Raw genomic sequence first — 21,130 nt, 5'->3', positions numbered from 1 at the left:
TTAGCTTTTACTAAGCGATTACGAACCCCTTATTCCAAGATCAACTTTTAAAATAATACTACGCAATTATTTCCAGATGTCCCTAACTCTTACACGTAATATACATATAAGTGAACACTAAAATAAAACAAAATACAAGGTGATTATTTAAACAAAATAAAACATCTAGTAATTCCTTTTACAAAATAACAATTAGCTTCAAATGATCGAAATTGTGTTCAATATCTAAATTAGTGTTTCCTCCACATTGCATATATATTCTGTATGCGGCCGTCATTATCGTGATGTATAATTTGCCATAGTCTTTATCACTTCTTTTGTTAATTCGATCTATTTTACCTCTTCCTTTCATTTTTCAGGTAATCCCCTCCGGTTTATTACTTGTGTAATAGTTTCCTCTTTTTTTCTGTTGCGAAAATCCCAACCCCATTCCCTCTAATTGATGCTTTAAACTCTTGTCTTGATATCTCATTTCCTACCTTTTTTTCCTACTTTCCTTGTAGTTAGTACCTTAATAATGTGCTACTTCCAGACCAATCCTCTATACTTTGTAAAAATATATTTTTACGAAAAATTACATAAACATCACAGAAGTTACTTTATCCCTTAAATCTATAACATTTTTTGGTATACAAGCGATCATCATTTTACGAAACACAATCGCTCCAAAATTAATATGTATAATATAAATAGATGCAAAAAATAAAATTTAACAAAACTGACATGGGTATAACTCATATGGATGGATAATTTATATCCAACAATCAACTGTTACGTCGGTTATAGAGTCGTATACATTTTGGACAAGATTCATTTCTACTCTTCCAGCATTTCGTATGAAAGCATGTTTTACATTTCGAGCATCGTGTGACATTCCGTAACTGCCAAGGGAATATAATGTGACTATCGTCGCATACTTCACAAATAAATCCTCGCGCTAAGCATAACTAAAACAATTGTCTAAGTGCAATTCTACGGAGATTAATTACCTACCTCACACTCTGACGTATGCCTACAGCACATCTCCACCAAGCACTTGAGCCTGTTATTCATTTGGCCGGATCGAACATTCACCAAATCCAACATTGAGTATACCTCGGGATCGTTTAACAAATACGGAGTTTCGTTTTCTAAATAATCTTGAATGCTATAGGTAGAGAAAATTAACTTCCAAGTGACGACAACGATTGTACTTACGTTTCCGCAAAACGACACGTCATCACGAAATCTTTCATGTAATGTAAACCGAGCCTATACTTCCTAGAGAGCACGAGATTTTTGGACCGTTTCGAGATATTTTTGTTCAGTTCGAATATTCGAAAGAGCGGATCGACGAACATTTGTTCCAAAAGTCGATAAGAAAAATTCGAAACGGGATATCTACAAGCATGCCACTTACAAATAACGAACCCCGCATGAGAGGCTACCTGGTAAAGTCCCATTTCTGTAGCACCCTTCCCGGAATTACCGCCAACTGATTGGTATGACAACCGGTACAAAAATACCGTCCCAAGTAGTCGCAGTACCGAAAACGTGAAGCATACTGTGGCGCCACTCTCATTCCGCATCCTGCACATCTGTAATTCTGCTTGGCCATCAACTGCATCCGTCTGGTCGAAAAATCGCAACAACAGCACGCAAAATTACTTTGGTTCAATTACAACCAACAGAGATTGCTTTGAAAGCACACTTACCGGGGGCGCGGGTGCGGAGTAAAAATTATTTGTGGACGGGGCGGCGCCCATTCTTGCGTTCCTCTGAGGGGCGTTACCGGACAGTCCTCGTAGTCGTCCGGGCTGATTGGCAGACTTTTTGGTAACGGAAGCAACGCCTGTGGCGCATCCTCTTCGGACACTAACCATTCCAAATCGGACGCTCTGAAAGTTATCATGTAGGTTCAATGTAAGAGGAGAATGTTACCTTGGTAACTGTTTTTCGTTAAATCTACTGATTAAGGATAGCGCAACGCCTTCTGCTGACAATATATCGGACGCTCCATCCGGTGCGCCTCTTGGTTTTTTAAAAAGATCAGATTCAGCATATAGGGAAGCCATCGATACTGATAATCCGCTCAAATCTGCCAAATTCGCTGCTTCATCTATTTCTATATCGTCGACATCATCCGAACTTATACTGTGGGAAGGGGTTTCGGGTGATGTTGATAAAGGGCTGACGCTCGCTTCCGTAGTTGTAGCTTAAAATGAAATTTTGAATTTTAAAAAGTGAAGAAAGCTGGATTTGCTTTGGACATTTCAAATAAAAGGAGACAAAGCGATTTTTTTGAACAAATTTCCCCTAAAGCAAAATATCATATGTCCGCCTGTCTGTTTCCACTCGAGACATTTTGAAATGTATGTTTTTGACCTACTTATCTGGACTAATGGTGAAACATTCTGAATTCAAAATTGAAAAAAAATATTGATTTATTAATTCCTAAAGGGAAATAATTAAATACTTTTTGGAAAATTGCCCCTCGGTTTTCCCAAATTTATATGCTAACCTCAAATTACAAAGTTAATTGTGCGCACGCGCATTTTTCATACTCGTTTTATTTTTGAAAAAAAGAATTGCAGTTAGAATCGGATTTTTAATTTTCGATTCACCATAACAGATGCGTTGCTTGGTTATACACGAGAACAGTGTGCAGTTACATTGTTTATGGGCAACAGAAATGCGTGTCAAAACCCCCTTCTCAACACTGGGGAAGGAAAGGCGTTTATAACACATATTGATACAAGAATGGATGCAACAATAAAAACAATTCTTTATTACTACATTAATAAATGTCGGGATGGTTCTATACAATTTCGCAAAGTATACAGGGTGTCCCAGACCGATTTCGATTATTATTGTCTCTATACAAATTTACAACAGTACACTCCTGTGTATTTTGCCAATTCAAGACTGAATCTGTACTTATTTCTTTTAATGTGACCATAATGTAGAAAACAATATGAGTGTGCAAAACCTGCAGCAATGGTGTAATACTTTTCGAAGTGCAAATATAGAGTCCTTTTGACCAGTCTAACACATGCAATCCACCTGGTCTGGGACAGCCTGTATAATAATCTAAACGTAAAAAATACAAGTACACTAATAAATTCCATTCTCCTAGAAAAAACAATCCATGAGTTTCCCTCCACCATTCAATTTTTTTAGATACTTACCTGTTATACCCTGCCTTCCTATGAAGCCTATCGCATGGAATGTTAATAGAACAATTTACTCGAATCCCCTAATAGGTAATGATTTTTGAGAAATGGGTGCTCACACATACTGAGGCCTCCCCATGACTAAAGACGGCCGTCTCCTCACAATGTCACTCAAGCCACCCCACCCTCGAGGTGAACTGGAAGCGTTGGCAGAGCAGGCGGCTCTGATTGTCGCCATGTTTGGCCAGAATTCCCCATCATAGATGGGATAAATGGCATAGACTGTGAAATCTCGTCTTAATTGTGCAAGTGATGCTCTTAGTTTCAGTTTAAAAACATTTTCGATGAGCTGAGGGAAGACCAAATGATTTCTTTGTTTTTCAAGGTAGTTCAATTGAAACCTTGCTTACAATCAAACTTGTCTATACTGTATTCATTTTAAGAAGGTAGCGGTAGAAAGCATAGGGAAGCTTTGACCTTCACTGTGATTGGTTAAAACACGAGTGTTACAATGAAACGTAAAACGACTGAGGAATTTTGTAAGGTGGTTGTTTATGTTGCCGACTAAACGGCCGAAGTGTCATTAGCTGTTATTGTCAAAGATTTATTTCTGTTCGCTGTGCTGAATATTTGTACTTTACAATAATTTGGTGCCATTTTATATTTTTCCTGTGTGTGTCACAGCGCCATCTACTACCTTCTTATACTGAATGCAGTATAGAACAACTAGAACTGAAAACTGAGTTATTTGGTATTCTCTGGCATACCAAGGGAGTACCATAAAATGCCTAAAGGTGCCAAAAAGTATCAGGGAATTACACTAGAGAACCCACCTCTTTGTTGGTAGGAAAGTTTAAAGCAATAGGTACACTGAAAAGTGTACATGGCACACTTACTATCAGCTTTTTTGTCACTTAAACTGGGCGCCCACATTTTCCTGTGCCTCTCCTCCAATTTCTGCCTTCGCCTCAACCTGATCCTCTGTTTCAAATTCATGATCTCCTCGTCGCTTTCCTCCACTTGATCGTCTGCGAAATTGAAGTCTCGTTTACACCTAATCTGTTCCATGGCGGATATCATAGCCTCCGACACGCTAAAGTGCGCATTTTCCCTATCCAGTTCAGCATTCGACCTCGCGAACTGGCTAGATGTTAAAAAGGCGGTGAGTGTTTGTCCTTTGGTGGGTCGAGGGAAGTATCTACAAGTTTTGAATCAGTTAACATTCTGGAGGATGTTACAACTAACCCAGTTGCCATAGGTAGGACACTCATGCCGCCATCTTCGATGAAGGTCTTCTTCGGCTGTTTCCTGTAATCCTTCTGCCCGGCTAAGGCGGTTAGGAAACTGTATTCCGGTACGGAACGCGAAGTGTTCAATTTTAAGGGTGACTTGTGTTCGGAGCACGACTTGACCGATGTATTGCTCAGAGTATCGGTCCAGGCACTTTCAGACGGAGTATGTTCGATTATATCGCAGTTGTTTATTATAACGTGTCTCACTTTCTTTTTAATGAACGACGTAGTGGGCCTTGCCTTCTTCATGCTGGCTTTTAATGGAGGAAACTGTGTTTTTGATTTCCCTAGGTATCTAGGATGAATGGGTGTGCTTGGAGTCGTACGACTTTGATTTGTCATTTTTTTGCTATTTGCATTTACTGATAAATTAGGCATGCTGTTCCAAGGTTTCATTTTTCCAGTGAATTTCTGCTTCCGCAAATCCTTGTCAATTGCTCTCACGTTCTCTTCTAATTGATGTATCATTTTTGTGTGATGTTTCATTTCTTGAATACTTTTAAAGTGACTGTCAGGAAACGATGAGCATCTTCTGTGTGACTTCTGGTACTTCTGCTCATTGATCTTACTTAAAAAAAGACACGGATTTATTTCAGATATGAGACTGGGGTGATTACGTTCGACTGAACGTAGACATATTAACACTGCCTCTGCGTACTTTTCCTGGCACAAGAATGCCTGCTGCTGATAGCAAGATTCAACATGCTTTTTATCCGACAATAACCAGGACAATTTCTGTGACAATGAATGGTTTTCAATGCTCCGATACAGCCATACTGCAGCTTTGTCACTCTTTAAATGTTGTGGTATGTGTGATTTATATTCGCAATCGATAATGGGAGACGTCTTGACATTATTAGGCTGAAGCCATTCTAAACCTTGAATGAACTTCCAATAATCCGACGTGGTCTGAAATTAGTGCAAAATAGACACTAAAACTATCAAAATAAGATACTAACATCCTCGCTTACAGCTTTGCAACCGTGCTTAAATACTTTCTCGGTAGCATTATACAACCGATTCAATCCTCCATATATCGACCAAACATTCGTAACTTGTGCTACAAGCAAACCTTCAACTGTACACTTTAAATCCAATAGTAGCTGTTTGTATTTCCCCGTATAATCGACTGTTAAATCAGTCATTGCTGGTAATTTAGTCTACAATTGATAACAATTTATTAGAATTCCTATTCACTTCCGATAATTTGTGTTACTTTGCTTCTTGATAAGGAGTGTTGATAGTAATGTATGAAAATACGCTCATTACGCACCACTTGGTAAAGAGAAACTTGAATTTATTATGTAAATGTCAAAAGTGCATTATTGGATCACTCTGTATAATGTCAGATTTGAATTTTTTAAAGTGAAATTGCTTTCCCACGCACATTTTTCCATCAATTAAAATCATATATTAAAATTAATCCAATTGTGGGGGGCCAGGGGAGCTCGGGTAATTTATTGTAATTTTATGAATTTTAGGTGTGACGTATGGATTTCAGCATGCACCGCTGGTACACGAGACACTTCCAGAAATATTACAATAAAAGTAGTTCAAAAGACTCAATTTCGAATTTCTGTATTCCATATACGGGAAGTGTACAAAGAAAATTAGGATTATTTCACCTTAACATTGAGACATTTGTCGCAGCGCGCAGCTTGATATTAAGTTTAAATATTCCGTTCCATTAGTACTGTAGTGTAGATTTAAATGATAAGCATCAAAGCTGAATACAATTGTTTTACGTTCTATCGCTATATATGAATGAATAAAAACAAATGTAGGTAAATATGAACCAGGTTGCTTATTGTATGGGTTTACCTAAAATGATTCATTTTAGAATTTCTTTCGAAACAGGTAAAGGAACAAACAAAAAACACTGCGATTGTTGCATGAATGGGGATTATAATCTCTTAATTAAGATACACTAGGTCATTGAAAATTCTCACAAGCGACACTGAGAGAATCTCAAGGACTTTGGAAGCGTTTGAAAATCTCTTGGAAATTGTATGCAAAGGTAAAGGCTCCTCAAGGATTCATAAATACTCTAATGGCTCCAAAAACCACTTATATAGGATCTCCAGAAAATATACATTTGGTATTAAAGTCTATTTTTGAAAATAGGTATTATCTATAAAGTGTAACATATACTGGCCCTTTTTAATGTTTGAATCCAATGCCATTTGTTATTCGATGATACCCGCACAGTTGCCATCTTGTATAATTAATGCCCTCGTAAGCTGTAACGTATATACGACCGTGGCTGTAACAAACAATCTTCACCGCTATGTGCACGAGTCACCTCCAAAAATGTAAACAACTGTGAACATAACCTGAATCCTCATGCCAAAATAGAACTATTTATTTTTATTTTTTAGTTATTTTAAAATTTAAGTCATAGAAGACAATGTCTTACAGATATTCTACGGCACTGTCTCACATAGTATTAGCAGGAACAGGAATTTATTGCCTAAATCGTTACCACGGGGCTAATCTACCTGTGTGTGCATACTCGATCATAGTAACAAATTCACTTCTCGGTGTTTGGAGATGGGGTAATTAGCTGTTGGTAATCCATTTTGATAACTCATTTACTCTTTTAGGTAATCCTCACTATGGGCATAAAATTGATCGACTGTACAATTTCACTTCACTTTTACAAATATTAACGTCACTGCCTCTCGTTGTCACACAAGTCTGGCTAAATTTAGGTTATAAAGAGGAACTGGCCGTGTTGCACTGTGGAGCTTCCATTCTTCCATTTTGTTTATACCTAGCTGGTAGATCTAAGGAAGATATTATCGATGCAAGTATTGCATTAAACGTTATATCACTGGGTGTCATATCTTTACTACATGAAAACTATTACGGTGTAGCGGCGTCAATATCGTACTTCTTTAACCACTTTTTCTTAAGAGAAGGTCAATTTGATGTCGATATACCTATCACAGATTTGTATAACTACGGTCTAAGTTTTTTTTGTTATTTCTCCTACAGATCTTTATAAGTATTTTTATAAATTGTATATTGTTGACTAATCTGCATCTCGAAATAATCCATATCAGAGAATCTGTTGATATATTTTTTGTCTATTTTTATACATATAACTTGTATTGGAGATTTATTAATATACATGTTTATACGTTAGTGTTATCCACTTTTACATCTACATTGGGGTAAAAAGATCTGTTTCAATCAGGTAGTTTTGTGGATCTATCAGAGTTGTTGCATCGCAGAGAGCTTTTATGCCCTTTTGTAGGAGTATTTTAGAATATTCCCAGACCTTAATTCATAGATATTGCTAGGATAAGAGAAAAACAATGTAGGTGTCACTAATTGTCTTAGCTCTAGACAATTTTTTACAACGATCTGTGCATTACATAGATGGGTTTCAAAACGTGTGTCAGGTGCATTTTAAAGAATTCACACTTTATTTTAGGCGTTTTTCAAAGGGTTCCTGGGGCGGGACAGTAACACAAAATAAACGAAGTATAACAAAGTGGGGTGGCGGCAAGACTCTGTGATCGATGATTATTCTTCATTTTTTTACAGCTTGAAACCATTGAAGTCACATCATCATACATAGTAGACAGATCACTTCCTTCATCGACTTCTAATTTGAAATATATATCGCATTGTAATATTGGGAAAACTGTCCATAATTGAAAATTTTAGAGCAAGAAAATAAACAAATATGATACGATTATCAAACAAATGCTACGGGAGCATAATATTATAAATTATAATAACAAGTGATTAATTATATGCTGTGATGATGGTGACATTGATTTACCATAATTATATGATTATGCACACTGTGTATAATCAATAATGGTGATTACCACTGTAGTTGTAGTTCATTGTATTTTCCGTAGTTCTAACGTCTAGTCACGTGGTTTTTTGCGAAAGTCGATGTGATTTAAAACCTAACCACATTCTTTTACCCAATTTTTAAAATATGACTAAAGGGAGCAACAAATTAACTTACGATAATAAAATTATTTTAGCACCGATGGTTAGGGTGGGAACACTTCCCATGCGACTATTGGCATTAGATTATGGAGCCGACATAGTGTATTCGGAGGAATTAATCGACTGGAAGTTTCTTCGTACCATACGGCGAGTTAATGGTATAAGACACTCATCCTCGCATTACGTAGTAACTTTTTTTTTTTAAGACGTACTTGGAACTGTGGATTATATTGATAGATCTGATGGTACGGTAGTGTTTCGTACTTGTGCAAAAGAGAAAGAAAAGGTAGTCGTACAATTGGGAACGTGTGACTCGGAACGTGCACTTCAAGTGGCCAAATTAATGTTGGTAGAGGTACTAACGCGAACTGATAACAATTGGCATACTTTCAGTGAAAATGACATAGCCGGTATCGATATAAACATGGGTTGCCCCAAGGAATTTTCTCTGAAGGGAGGAATGGGGGCTGCGTTACTTAGACAACCGGAAAAGGCCAAAGCGATTTTATCTACATTAGTACAAAATGTAAAAGTACCAATTACTTGCAAAATACGTGTCTTATCTAATGTTGATGATACAGTAAGCTTAGTTAAAGAGTTAGTTTCGACAGGTATCGCTGCTATAGCGGTGCACGGGAGGACCAAAGACGAACGCCCACAACATCCCAACCGAAATGACACACTGAGAAGAATTGCAGAAAGCACTTCTGTACCGGTCATTGCTAAGTAGATGTGTGTTTTATTAGTACTTGGGAACTAACTCTTTTTTAGTGGAGGCTCACGGGAAATCGAGAAATACGCAGACATAAAAAAGTTCCGTGATGAATGTGGATGCTCTAGCGTAATGATAGCTCGAACAGCCCAAGGGAATTGTTCAATATTTCGTCGTCAAGGACAAAAGGAATTGGACACCGTAATTATCGAATATCTAAAGTATGCCGTTGACTACGACAATTCGCCTAGTAACACTAAGTACTGTATTCAAAACATGCTCAAAGAGTTGCAAGAGACTCCGAAGGGTAAGAAATTTTTAGAATGCCAGACATTGGAACAAATTTGGTAAGAAAAAACGGGAATAATTACATGACACAATTCACTGTGTTTAGTTTCTTGTGGGGTCTTGGAAATTACTGCAGAAAGAAAGAATTGGAATATCAGGCGAAAGGTAACCTAGGCAGACGTCAAGTGACTCCCAATATGTTCGATCCAAGCCCGAAACGTCTCAAACTGGATAGCACAAGCGAAATAGTCGAGCTAGGTTGTGCATTTATTCGGGCAAGCTACTCACAGGATTCCGACTTGCCAAAAACGAAGTTAATTGCGTGGTGTAGTAAAAACAAGATTAAATCTCCCACGTACGAAACCATTCACGAGGATAAATTATTTAGATCAATTGTGACATTCGATGGAAAAAAATATAGCTCCACATTCTGGTTGGTTATGTAGATAGTTGAGGTGCTTTCAATGTAATTTGTTTTATAGGGAGAAAAATAAGCGGTTTGCGGAACAAGGGGCTGCGCTTGCATGTTTATGTTCCTTAGGGTTGGTGGATATTGATAGTTTAATTGAAAATGGTAGTGTTTTGCAGTAAAAGCATCAGATGTGATCACTTTTGGCATAATACTCCAGAATCCTATGCAATGTATATTATAACACATTTGCTTTGTATATATAATATATTTTTTATTTTTGTGTTATTTTATTGTAGGTATACATCTGCCAAGAATATATTGGCACAAAAAATGTGAAGTATCTTTCTTTATTCACTTTAAGTTGGTCCACAATCACGCCCAATGGGTGGGAGTGGGGTAAAACAGTATGGCATCCCTCCTTTCTCCAATTTTTCCTGACTTAAGCCTGATTTTTGGAGCGTAATTCCTAAACCCAATAAGTATTTAGGATCCTACACCTAAATAATGTTGCCTGCTCATCTTGTGCGTCTTCTCTGAGCTGACTTGCGTCCATGTACTTTTTAAATCTCCTCATTCTACGATCCTTTAGACAGTTTAGACCTTCTTCGCCTATTCTTCCCTAAGGAACCCATTGAAATAGCTGGTATGCTTGTTTATTATACTTATTTTAGTATCCATGCAATTTCGAATGTCTGCGTTTGTTTATACCCTGAATACTTGAGATCTTTAGGCTGAATCTACTCCAACTGTATTGATTCTATCTAGACGACGCCGTACCTACTTCACTAGCCCTTCCTATGCGCTATGTATGCTTTTTAGCTCGTGCATTTCATCAGAGGAGCTCTTATCCCATGACCGTCACCTGCTTGGCTAGCAGAATTCACTAACTCGCTGCTAATCTCTGCAGTTCCATCAATATTTGCGGCACTGCAAACTGCTTTATACGGCATTCCATGGGCGTTCATCATGGCACATTACGGCCACGACGGTTTTCACGCTCAACGCATCGATGCAGATATATCCAGAAGCAAGCATGCCCTGATAAAAACTGCGTCATTAGAAATTCACCTCTCCATGCTTCCGTTTTATCCAGATCGACAGATCCGGTATGAGTCCATCCACCATTCTCCGCTAAAACCCATTCTCTTTGCTACTTGAATATCGACTCCGTTCTCGCTGGCTTCCGAATTCCTCTGGTGCCCCTCTGATGATAACACTCATTGTGCTCCGCAAGATTGATGCCGATCGGGATCATATTTCAGCGATGACGCATAATACTGCCCACGATGAAATTGTCCTGCACGCACTCGCGACTCCTCCTGTTTAACATCACCCGATTTCTCTTGGTGCCCCATGCTGTGACTCGACGCAATGGCTTCCTAAAGTAGCTACTGTCAACGATCGATTCTTAACGTCGATCGTTACCACAGCGTATTGATTACCCCTTCGCTTCTGAGTGGACGCTTTCTCCGCTCTAGCAACCATACGGTCTGGATAGCATATCATCCACCGTCGACTGCCCTTTCCGAAAAGCGTTCTGCATATTCGACAAGTGGTGCTGGCCCTCCGTGAATTTCATCAGTTTAGTGAGGACGATCCTCTCACATAGCTTCCCCAGTATATCCAGCAAGCAGATGCGCGTATACGATTCTATAGATTCTCCGGGGGCCTTTCGTGGCTTCTTTGTCAGCATGAACTTTTACTCCATCTAGGCATTTTTGCAACATCGTCCTGAACATTTCTGGAGACGCTTGAAGCACCGCTTTCAACACGTACTACGCTCATCGGGATACCATCGATCTGAAGCCCGGCGCCTTCTCCACCTTAAGTTTCTTTGCTATTGCCACGAGCTCTTCGTTGGAGATTTGCAACACACCCGCATACCTGCGTGACTATCATTCCCCTTGCCGTACGATACAGAGGTGGCCATGTCACTGATGGGTCGTGTGTAGGGAGCAGTCCCTCCATAATATGGCTTTCAAATTTTCAGGATTTAGCTGCACGGCCGAATGTTGGGCATTTCACCGTCGCCATTACGATACGAATACTTGCGTCGCTCTAGGGATTGACATCAGCGAGTCTCGGCACAGGTTCTTGTAGCAGTTTTTCTTGGTGAGTTTGATCTCCCTTCTCCCACTTCAGTACAGCTCTAGCCGCTTTAGAACTCAGATCTGCGTACGTCTCAGTCTGCTGTGCCTATTGCTTTCTGGACCCGCCTCTGGCCCCGAGACACCTCGTAGGATGCTAAGTTTCTTGTGCCACCAGTAAACTTGCCGCGGTTTATTTTTTGGTTCCAGTTTCCTCGACATCGTTGCATCGCATGCCTGCACCAACGTATCTGTTAGCTAATTTGCATTCGTATCGGCTGCTCCAGCTTCCCCCAGCGCAATATCTCGACAAGGAGGTCCTTGTCGAAATACTGCACTTTCCACTTTATTTTGAAGGCTCTCGTTCTCCGTGCTGCTTCATAGTTCTGTTGACCAATGCATCAGTATCAGTACATACATACTCCTAAAATGCTATGCTACCGGCATTCCATTTAATAAATTTCTCCCAAGATTCTTTGAGGGTGTTTTCAATTTGATTATCCGTCTTACTTTACTTTGAATATCAATAGTCCAGTCAAATTACGGTTTGGGCTGGATGTTGTCACTTCACTCAACGAAACCAAGCGCATCCTATGTAAAAAAATCCGCTGAATCGGAAAATCATAGTCTCCCTGGCCGGAAACGGCCGGAACATATTGTTATTAACAAAAAACGAACAAAAAAGAGAAAATGTCGTGTTTTTTTCGCATTTGACTTCGAATATCTCGTTAACTATCGCCATAGAGTAAATATGCCCATTATAGAACATTATCTTAGCTATATTTGCATCGCAAGACGGCATAGCGTTTTAAATGACACCACTGATTTACGTAACAATTATTTTATGAAAACTCTAATTCGTATATTGTGTACAATAGGCAAAAAAATTTCATATTTATTGTGTGCATGTTTTTGAGCATATGAGAAATACATGCATGTACGGGGTGCTTGGATTTGGCCGAGGCCTACGATACTTACAGGCCGGAGCGCTCGAAAAAGTCACGTGACGTTAGGAGTCATATGAAATACATTACGGCTTATGGAAAATCCGTGCGCGGCTCCACTATTTATTTTATTTCATACTGTCCGGTAGATGTTCGATTACACTATCATTTTGAGTCCGGTAGGTGAGTTATTACAGCATCAGAGCCGGTAAGTGTCGCTAAGCAACACTTACCGGACTGTTATTTGTATACATCAAATTTGACATCTTCACACAATTAATTAAAAACCCCAACATAAATTTGGCTGTATTTCTTTATTTCAAACATTAACATTGATTGTAATGAAACAATTTGTATTGCCCTTAACACTACGCCTGGGTTATTACTGTATGTCGAGTTAGTAATGTTTGATTCCTTCTGCTGTAGAACTTCAATGAAATTTTCGCCGCCTTGTATCAGTTGTATCATATGGGCAATCTTAACTTTTCCTTCTACCGAGCCTTCGATGTATTTTTCTGCCGTCGATGAGCTTTTCCATGCTCCATGACGCTTTAACACCGAAACCCAAGCAAAAAAATCTCAATTCAAAAACTTACTGCGTCCAAAAAGTATGCCAACATGACTTTTTCCTCTACTTGTTTCGCCCCATGTTCGTTCCTCAATTGGCAAAACACTTAGTACTCTTTTTCATACCTTGCGGCCGACTTCTTAGGAACCAACTTTTCGGTTGCTTCATGAGATTTCGACAGGATTGTATCGGGAAAAGTGGAACATCCCACAACGTTTATAACGTCAATTTTTCAGTGAAAAAATTCAATTGTCAACAAACTACAAACTATAGCAACGGCCGTTGCCACAGAAACAAGGTAATGCGATTTTTACAATTTGATGAAATTTTGTAATCTTTGAAATGAAATAATGATACAAAACAGACTTACAGTATGAAATAAAATACGTTACGATATACGTCCGGTAGTACTTGTAACAGTACTCGTTTAAGACATTCTTGACTCGGCTCCTGACGTCGCCTCGTCCATAATGTCTAACTCGTACTGTTACAAGTAACCTACCGGACTTATAACGTAAATAACTATTTTTACTCCGGATCCGTTCAACATAGAGCCACGAAATTTCAATGAGAGCTTGTCAATAGTACACACAATCAAATTATGGTGTTCGTTAATTTTTAATAACACTAAAAATAATTAATTTTTAGGTTTAAAGTATTGAAGATAAAACGATGTTAGTAAATCCGTGTTTTTTTATCTTTACATCATCATATTTCTTTTTCTAGGAACTATATCATTATAAACCTTTCGGCGTCTTAAACTAGAATGATATGCGCTTCCATTTATACGTATATAATGTCTTATCTTGTATTAGTGTAGTTTTAACAGGCCCTACAAAATCGCGCATTAATTATTCGCGCAGAGCAAAATTCACCATGCGAGAAACTTTTTTGTTATTGCTATAATTGTATCACATATATCGAATGAATTGTGGCCAAAGGACACAAAAATGTTCTTCAGAAGGAATTTTTAAGAAATGGTCTCTTGTTTCCTTTTTTTCAGCAGCTGAAGTAAATAGCGCGATTTCAAAAATAAGTGAACGCGCAAAGGAATTATTATGTTTCAAATAATTGTTAGTAATCCATTTTCAAATTGTGTTTGTGAGATTCAAATTTACATTAAACTATAAAATTAAAGATATTATCAGTCAAAAGTATGGAGTATATCTTATATCTTCGTTAATATGAATTTTGCCGTACATAAAGTATTTTAGTTATACCTTCTCGTGTTAAAGTGAAATGGGAAATTTGCCTTGTCCGCCTAAGAGGCCTGGTAAGTATCGTAGGCTTTCATCTTCATTCTATCAATAAATAAAAATAGCCTTTTGAATAAGGAAGTTTTAAAAAATAGCATTTTCTATCCAACTTACAGCAGTTTTAGTAAAAAGTACAGCTTGTAAGGAATAGGCAGTGCCGTTTTTTTTTTCGTTTTCAGAAGTAACTGTTGTGTCGTTTTCTAAATCTTAGAATATTTCAATACTTATATTTAACATCGCCTCATCTTCTGCTAAATTACACGACGAAACAAAATCTTTGATGCAAAATACTCCTCTTGAATCTCACAAACACAATTTGAAAATCGATTACTAACAATTATTTGAAACATAATAATTCCTTTGCGCGTTCACTTATTCTGAAATCGCGCTATTTACTTCAGCTGCTGAAAAAAAGGAAACAAGAGACCATTTCTTAAAAATTCCTTCTGAAGAACATTTTTGTGTCCTTTGGTCACAATTCATTCGATATATGTGATACAATTATAGCATTAACAAAAAAGTTTCTCGCATGTTGAATTTTTCTCTGCGCGGATAATAAATGCTCGATTTTGTAGGGCCTTTTAAAACTATACTAATATCAGATTAGGCATCATATACGCATAATTGGAGGCGAATATCATTCTAGTTTAAGACACCGAAAGGATTATAATGATATAGTTCCTAGAAAAAGAAATATGATGATGTAAAGATAGAAAAACGCGGATTTACTAACATCGTTTTATCTTCAATACTTTAAACCTAAAAGTTAATTATTTTTAGTGTTATTAAAAATTAACGAACACCATAATTTGATTGTGTGTACTATTGACAAGCTCTCATTGAAATTTCGTGGCTCTATGTTGAACGGATCCGGAGTAAAAAAATAAATAGTGGAGCCGCGCACGGATTTTCCATAAGCCGTAATGTATTTCATATGACTCCTAACGTCACGTGACTTTTTCGAGCGCTCCGGCCTGTAAGTATCGTAGGCCTCGATTTGGCCCATTTTTAATAAGTTTATTGCACATGATATATAGTATTAAGTATAGGCCAACTGTGCACAGTTTGAACCAAATCGGCTCAAGCGATTGGCAGTTACCTATGGTGTTCACGGACGGACAGACGGACACCATCGACCTCCTACGAGTATATAAAGCTTGTATCGCTTTGTTCTGTAGCTTAATTGTCACTTATAATTGCACAAGAGGTTTGTATTTTACCGAGTAAATTTGGGTTGTTTAGGTAATGAAAATCTGTTGCCTAGCAATTAGACGAGAAAAACTGTCAACTAATAAAAATGCGACACCGCAGGTGGAGCATTTTTAGGTTGACAGTTTTTCGAGTCCAATTGCTAAAAGGAAACAGATTTGAATTGCCACAACCCAAATTTACTCGGTTTAAATACAAACCTCGAGTGTAATTCGGCAGGACAATTTAACGAACAAGAAATTCACCAACTAATCAATTATTGACAGACGTCAAACTAGTCATATGGGAAAGGATAATGCGATAATTGGTTCGAAAATGAATAAGTGAAAAAACCACTAGTGCATTTGTCGCTGGAAAAGTTGCAGGTAACTTTTGCCGCTGTCAAAGTGACAATTTCACTGCGGCTTATGCGATTTTTTATACATGAGTTGAATTGTCATTACAAAAAATAGTTATTTACATTATTAGTGCGGGAACAGTTATTTTGAAGATGAGCGCGAAGTTTGGCGGCGCGAGTGCGCAACGCGCACGAGCGACGCATCTCGCGCGAATCAAGCAAATACTGTTCACGCACGTAAAATGTATTCTATTTTTTGCACGGATTAGTTAAATCGAATTGATATAAATTCAAATCCTTTTCGCGTGAATTTTGCGACATTATAATTCGTTTGAAAAAATCAAGTCCACTATGCCGATAAAGTAGAAATTTATAAATTTAAAATGTCAATTTATTGTTCAAAACTTCTGGTTTAAGCTTATTTTTGCCCGTGTACTACAGGGAATGATGTAAAGTGTATTTATATTTTCTTTTTTACTCTTCCATCATGCTACTTATTAGTTTATGATCCGCACTAAATAGATAATTTCGTTGAATTTTTAGGCACTAGTGCGCGAAAGTAGATAGTCAATTGTAAAATTGACGTTCCCGACGTTCGTCTTTGATTGGGAAAACGCGATTTAAAACGAAGGAGTGCAAAAAAGAAATTTCAATGCTGTGGCGCCTTGGTATAGAATTCGGTTTAATTTTGAGGTTTTCGTCAACGATTTGCTTAGAAACACCATAGAGTCGGTAAATTTGCCATGTAACAAAATCCAGAGTGTGTAGCACCATGGACTAAGAAAATTGACGAGAAGTATTTCAGAAAAATTTCATCACATACGTCATAAGAAGTAATTTATTACATAATCATAAACGTCCGACTTCAAATTCTATTATAGAATTATAGATAAAAGTGACAATCGCCTTGTAATGTGATCGTCATCTACGCCTACGTAGATTTTTGCTTTATCTTCAAGCCATAAAAGTAATTCAATCTTCGTAAAGTAAGGAAGTAGGTCAGCGAAGAGAGAATTTTCCTGATTTTTCTGTGCGGAACTGCCGACTGCCCAGTGCCGAATCAGTTCAGATGTAGTATTTTTTGAATGCGTTTCTAGTCTATAACTTTTGATTGAGAAGTCTGATCGAAAAAGTATGAATTGTTTTGGATTCTACGCACCCAAATTAATAAGAAAAAGTGTTTTCCTGAGAAATTTTGGTGCAGTCGATTTTTTGAAAAAAGGAAGGTTATACACTGCCTTTTCTTTTGCCCCGAAAAAAAATACTATTGTATATAATATACATAGGGTGACCATAATTTTTCAACAAGAAAAAAGTACATTTATAATTTATAAGGGAATGTACTGCTAAAGCTAATACTCTAGGAAATTTTTCTGGTCACAATTTTACGAATCTAATCAAACAGTAAGAAAACAAAGTTTTTTTTAATCAAACATAGGTACATAAAATATGTGTCTTTATATGTATATATAAATTTTAAAAGTTAATTTTCTTCCGACGATCCTGCCTGAACATTTTAATCATCATTTTGGTACCAGTCGTACTTTTTGGAACCATGAATTTACTTCAGAAGTTGCCATTTCATCGATAGGTTGCTGAACAATGGATCAAAATACCTACAACTAAGCAATACGCCAAAGCATCAAAGACATGCAAGAAGTCATAATTATATTTCGTTTGGACAAAAACTATGACTTAATTTTGTGTAATTAAGAAAAAGAGTACATTTATGTGTACTTGATAAATCGTAAAGGACAATAGGACAGCGTTTCAAAAGAAAGTACTGTCCTACTAAAAAAAGTACATATGGTCACCATAAATATACATCTTTATATACAATGGTAGTATGGAATGGTATTGCGTATTGATCTTTTCTCTCACAAATACACTATACCATTGATTATATACTTTCGTAAGTATATAATCAATGACTATACTTACAGCACTCCCACATTAGTGAATTGCGCAAAAGGACCTTGTTTGCATAAATTCCACACAAAATTGCTAAAGCAGTGTTAAAACGGTCTACGTGTACCACTAATCCAACCAAAACGTTAGAAATTATACGCATAATCAGTTATATTTTCTCACTGTACCTATTTAATTTTCATTGCTAGCTAAATTCAAATAAAGTTTGTAATTGGGTAAAGGTAAGGCGTTAAAATAATAAAATAAATAGGTCTATGGCCTGAAAGAATTAAAAGACTCCTCACATCACATTCCGGTGATTAAATATAATGCTGACAGTATCATGGTCTGTGTCTGGTGCAAAATAATGACGTAATTCAAATCTCAACGTTGTTGTCAGTATATTTAAATCTTAGAGTAGGAAAGAGTGAGTCTAAGATTTAAATAGTTTACATGCTGCTTATACGGTAATACAGCGATACAACAGCTTTGAAGAACAGTCACAAGATAGCAACACTTCCTTACAAGATTTTCTATTGCAACAATATCCTATCCCATGACACCTCTTTATATTATTTACTCTATCTATCGCTCTGAGGGAAAGAATGAATGGAAATGAACTTGTTTAGAATAAATTTTCTATAAGATACAGATGGTCTGGAACGCTCATTTTCAACTGTTATTGTTTTTTTTATGGCAAAATGTAAAAAACTAATCTCTAAAGTTAACAGTTTGTTATTACCAAGTAAATTTCATCCGATCTTTTTGAAAATCCGTATTTAGTAACTTCTTTTGATAACAAAACAATATGACAAACCAGATCACCGTAGGGTTTATACTCATTGATTAATTAAATAAACAAGTAGAAAAAGGGATGCTTTGTCTTTCAAACTGGGGGACTACAAGAGAGTTCCCAATTTTTTTATATATAGTGGAACCGTAAAACAATCTTTTCCAATACTTGTCCCAATAATTTTTGCAAATCAACGGACTGTGGAATTTTTTTAGTTAACTGGAAATGGAATAGCTTCCAAGATATAACAAGAAAGTTAAAGAAGTTACTAAATACAGATTGTCAAAAAGATCAGATGAATTTTCTTTGGTAATAACAATCTGTTAATTTTAGAGATTAATTTTTTACATTTTGCCATAAAAAGCAATAACAGTTGAAAATTAGCGTTCCGGACCAACCGTATCTTATAGAAAATTTTATTCTGAACAAGTTCATTTCTATTCATTCTTTCCCTCAGAGCAATAGTTAAAGAGATATTCGAAGTCAAATGCGAAAAAACACGACATTTTCTCATTTTTTCTTCGTTTTTTGATAATAACAATATGTGCCGACCGTTTCTGGCCAGGGGGACTATGATTTTCCGATTCAGCGGATTTTTTTATATAGGTTACGCTCTTAGACCATATAGTACTATATGGTCTAAGGTTACGCTTGGTTTCGTGTGAAATTACAACATCCAGCTACCACTTTTAAAGCTAATTTGACTGGACTACAATAAAACTTCCTAAGTTTTAATTTCAAAATTCTTTTGACTCCCGATATTAATAAATCCCACTAAGTAAATGATGCAGCAAATGTATGCATCCCAGTCTTAGACCATACCGTTATGGTCTGAGATCCAAGTCAAGTAGGTACCTACTCCAAGTTGACATTTGATCTGTGACATAAAATTGTCCTGTTTTGTACGCTATGTGAGTAGCCCTTTCGTGCTCGTTCCCAAATTGTGAGTGCAAAATGAGTGATGCAGGGTATTCAACCGCTTTTTCCTATTTCCTCTTGGCAGCAACGGGCGCTTACTGCCTTCAAGAATACCGCTGCAGCATATGTACAGTAAAACTGGCGTGTGTCAGTTTCGGAATTATCACAGCGAACGCCTTACTAGGAGCTTGGCATTGGGGTAAGGAAATTTGCAAATCGTTCCACCGAAATTCAGCATTAACCCTTAGTAAACAAATCGGAAGGAAGTGCAATAGAGAGCACCTATAAGGTAACAACATTTCTTCGGAGTATACTTGCGTTGCCGTTCGTTGTAACCCAGATATGGTTGGATTATGGTTACGATCAGGAGTTGGCAAATTTTCATTCACTGATATGCTTGGTGCCATTTCACTTGTATTTGGCCAATAAAACAAATAACGCGATTATCGACATGTTGATAGCGGTGAACGCGGCTTCGTTGTGGATTGTTTCTTGGATGACCAATAGCCTTCATGGCATGGCAGCTGCGGGATCCTACCTGTGTACCCATTTCCTGTTCCGATCTGGACATATGGATTTTGACCAAACTTCAGTTACCGATCTTCAAAATTATGGACTAATATGCTTTACATATTATTCATTGATGTGTCTTACAAAAAACCCAAAATGTTAATATAAATAACTGGTTTCACTATTATTAATTAATTACAGTCTTTATGTAATCCCCAATTTATAATTCTCATTTTCCTCTATTGGGGTAATCTGCACTGCGATTTTTTGTTGCCTTATGACTTTTTGCAAAGCGTCAGTTCTTATTACAAAGGTCTTAAAGATTGTAAAGGACACACACTTTTAGATGTAAATTTAGCCGTCATGTCAGTGGAAAGGGATCAAATTGAATCAAACCAATGATAGACTGTTGTTACACGGATTTATAAGCGGCATAAGTAAAGCCCCCTAAGCAATAGTTATACAGATGTTCCGGTGGTTTGGAGTACGCTCCATACTGAGACATTATAAATAACAATAATAATATTGCAACATTATAGTCCCTATAAAATAACGACGCGAGCAAAAGACACACGAGATTAAAAAACGCCAAAGCTTTGACTAAATCCTTTTGCAACATCAGCATTTTCTTTAATTTCAAAAGAGTTAAGGACAACCCAACTATAAAATGCGCCCATACGTGTGCGTTACGTAAAGTTCCTCTATCCAGCCAAGATTCTAAAACCATGCAAGGTACTGCAACTGCCGGTACCAAAAATGTGAGTATTACGTG

The 21,130-nt window shown here is 37.2% G+C and overlaps 4 protein-coding genes across 5 annotated transcripts; 3 read left to right on the top strand and 1 right to left on the bottom strand.

Moving 5' to 3' along the window:
* Positions 1-583: 583 nt before the first annotated feature.
* LOC116171252 (run domain Beclin-1-interacting and cysteine-rich domain-containing protein) lies at positions 584-5,887 on the bottom strand. Of its 2 annotated transcripts, none has more exons than XM_031487976.1 (10): positions 5,661-5,887; positions 5,404-5,604; positions 4,398-5,353; positions 4,049-4,350; positions 1,921-2,194; positions 1,695-1,877; positions 1,428-1,646; positions 1,198-1,380; positions 994-1,147; positions 584-947 (listed from the first exon to the last, which is right to left on the bottom strand). In XM_031487976.1, the coding sequence occupies exons 2-10, from the start codon at positions 5,587-5,589 to the stop codon at positions 765-767; spliced, it is 2,640 nt and encodes an 879-aa protein (XP_031343836.1). In that variant the 5' UTR covers positions 5,590-5,604; positions 5,661-5,887; the 3' UTR covers positions 584-764. The 2 variants fall into 2 exon arrangements, with proteins under 2 accessions (XP_031343836.1, XP_031343837.1); XM_031487977.1 differs by having other exon boundaries at positions 1,428-1,610; positions 5,661-5,885.
* Positions 5,888-6,747: 860 nt separating this feature from the next.
* LOC116171654 lies at positions 6,748-7,523 on the top strand. The gene is made up of 2 exons (XM_031488618.1): positions 6,748-6,999; positions 7,048-7,523. The coding sequence occupies exons 1-2, from the start codon at positions 6,852-6,854 to the stop codon at positions 7,449-7,451; spliced, it is 552 nt and encodes a 183-aa protein (XP_031344478.1). The 5' UTR covers positions 6,748-6,851; the 3' UTR covers positions 7,452-7,523.
* Positions 7,524-8,339: 816 nt separating this feature from the next.
* LOC116172195 (tRNA-dihydrouridine(20) synthase [NAD(P)+]-like) lies at positions 8,340-10,108 on the top strand. The gene is made up of 6 exons (XM_031489353.1): positions 8,340-8,574; positions 8,623-8,761; positions 8,810-9,142; positions 9,188-9,475; positions 9,523-9,849; positions 9,899-10,108. The coding sequence occupies exons 1-6, from the start codon at positions 8,403-8,405 to the stop codon at positions 10,005-10,007; spliced, it is 1,368 nt and encodes a 455-aa protein (XP_031345213.1). The 5' UTR covers positions 8,340-8,402; the 3' UTR covers positions 10,008-10,108.
* Positions 10,109-19,791: 9,683 nt separating this feature from the next.
* LOC116172157 lies at positions 19,792-20,566 on the top strand. The gene is made up of 2 exons (XM_031489307.1): positions 19,792-20,047; positions 20,097-20,566. Exons 1-2 carry the CDS (start codon positions 19,885-19,887, stop codon positions 20,519-20,521), a joined length of 588 nt encoding a protein of 195 aa, XP_031345167.1. The 5' UTR covers positions 19,792-19,884; the 3' UTR covers positions 20,522-20,566.
* Positions 20,567-21,130: the final 564 nt, after the last annotated feature.

Source organism: Photinus pyralis, unplaced genomic scaffold (genome assembly GCF_008802855.1).
Source record: "Photinus pyralis isolate 1611_PpyrPB1 unplaced genomic scaffold, Ppyr1.3 Ppyr1.4_LG5, whole genome shotgun sequence".
In the NCBI taxonomy this organism is placed as follows: Eukaryota; Metazoa; Arthropoda; class Insecta; order Coleoptera; family Lampyridae; genus Photinus; species Photinus pyralis.
The sequence above is the reverse complement of the archived record's forward strand: the minus strand, read 5'-3'. Positions and strand labels throughout refer to the sequence as shown.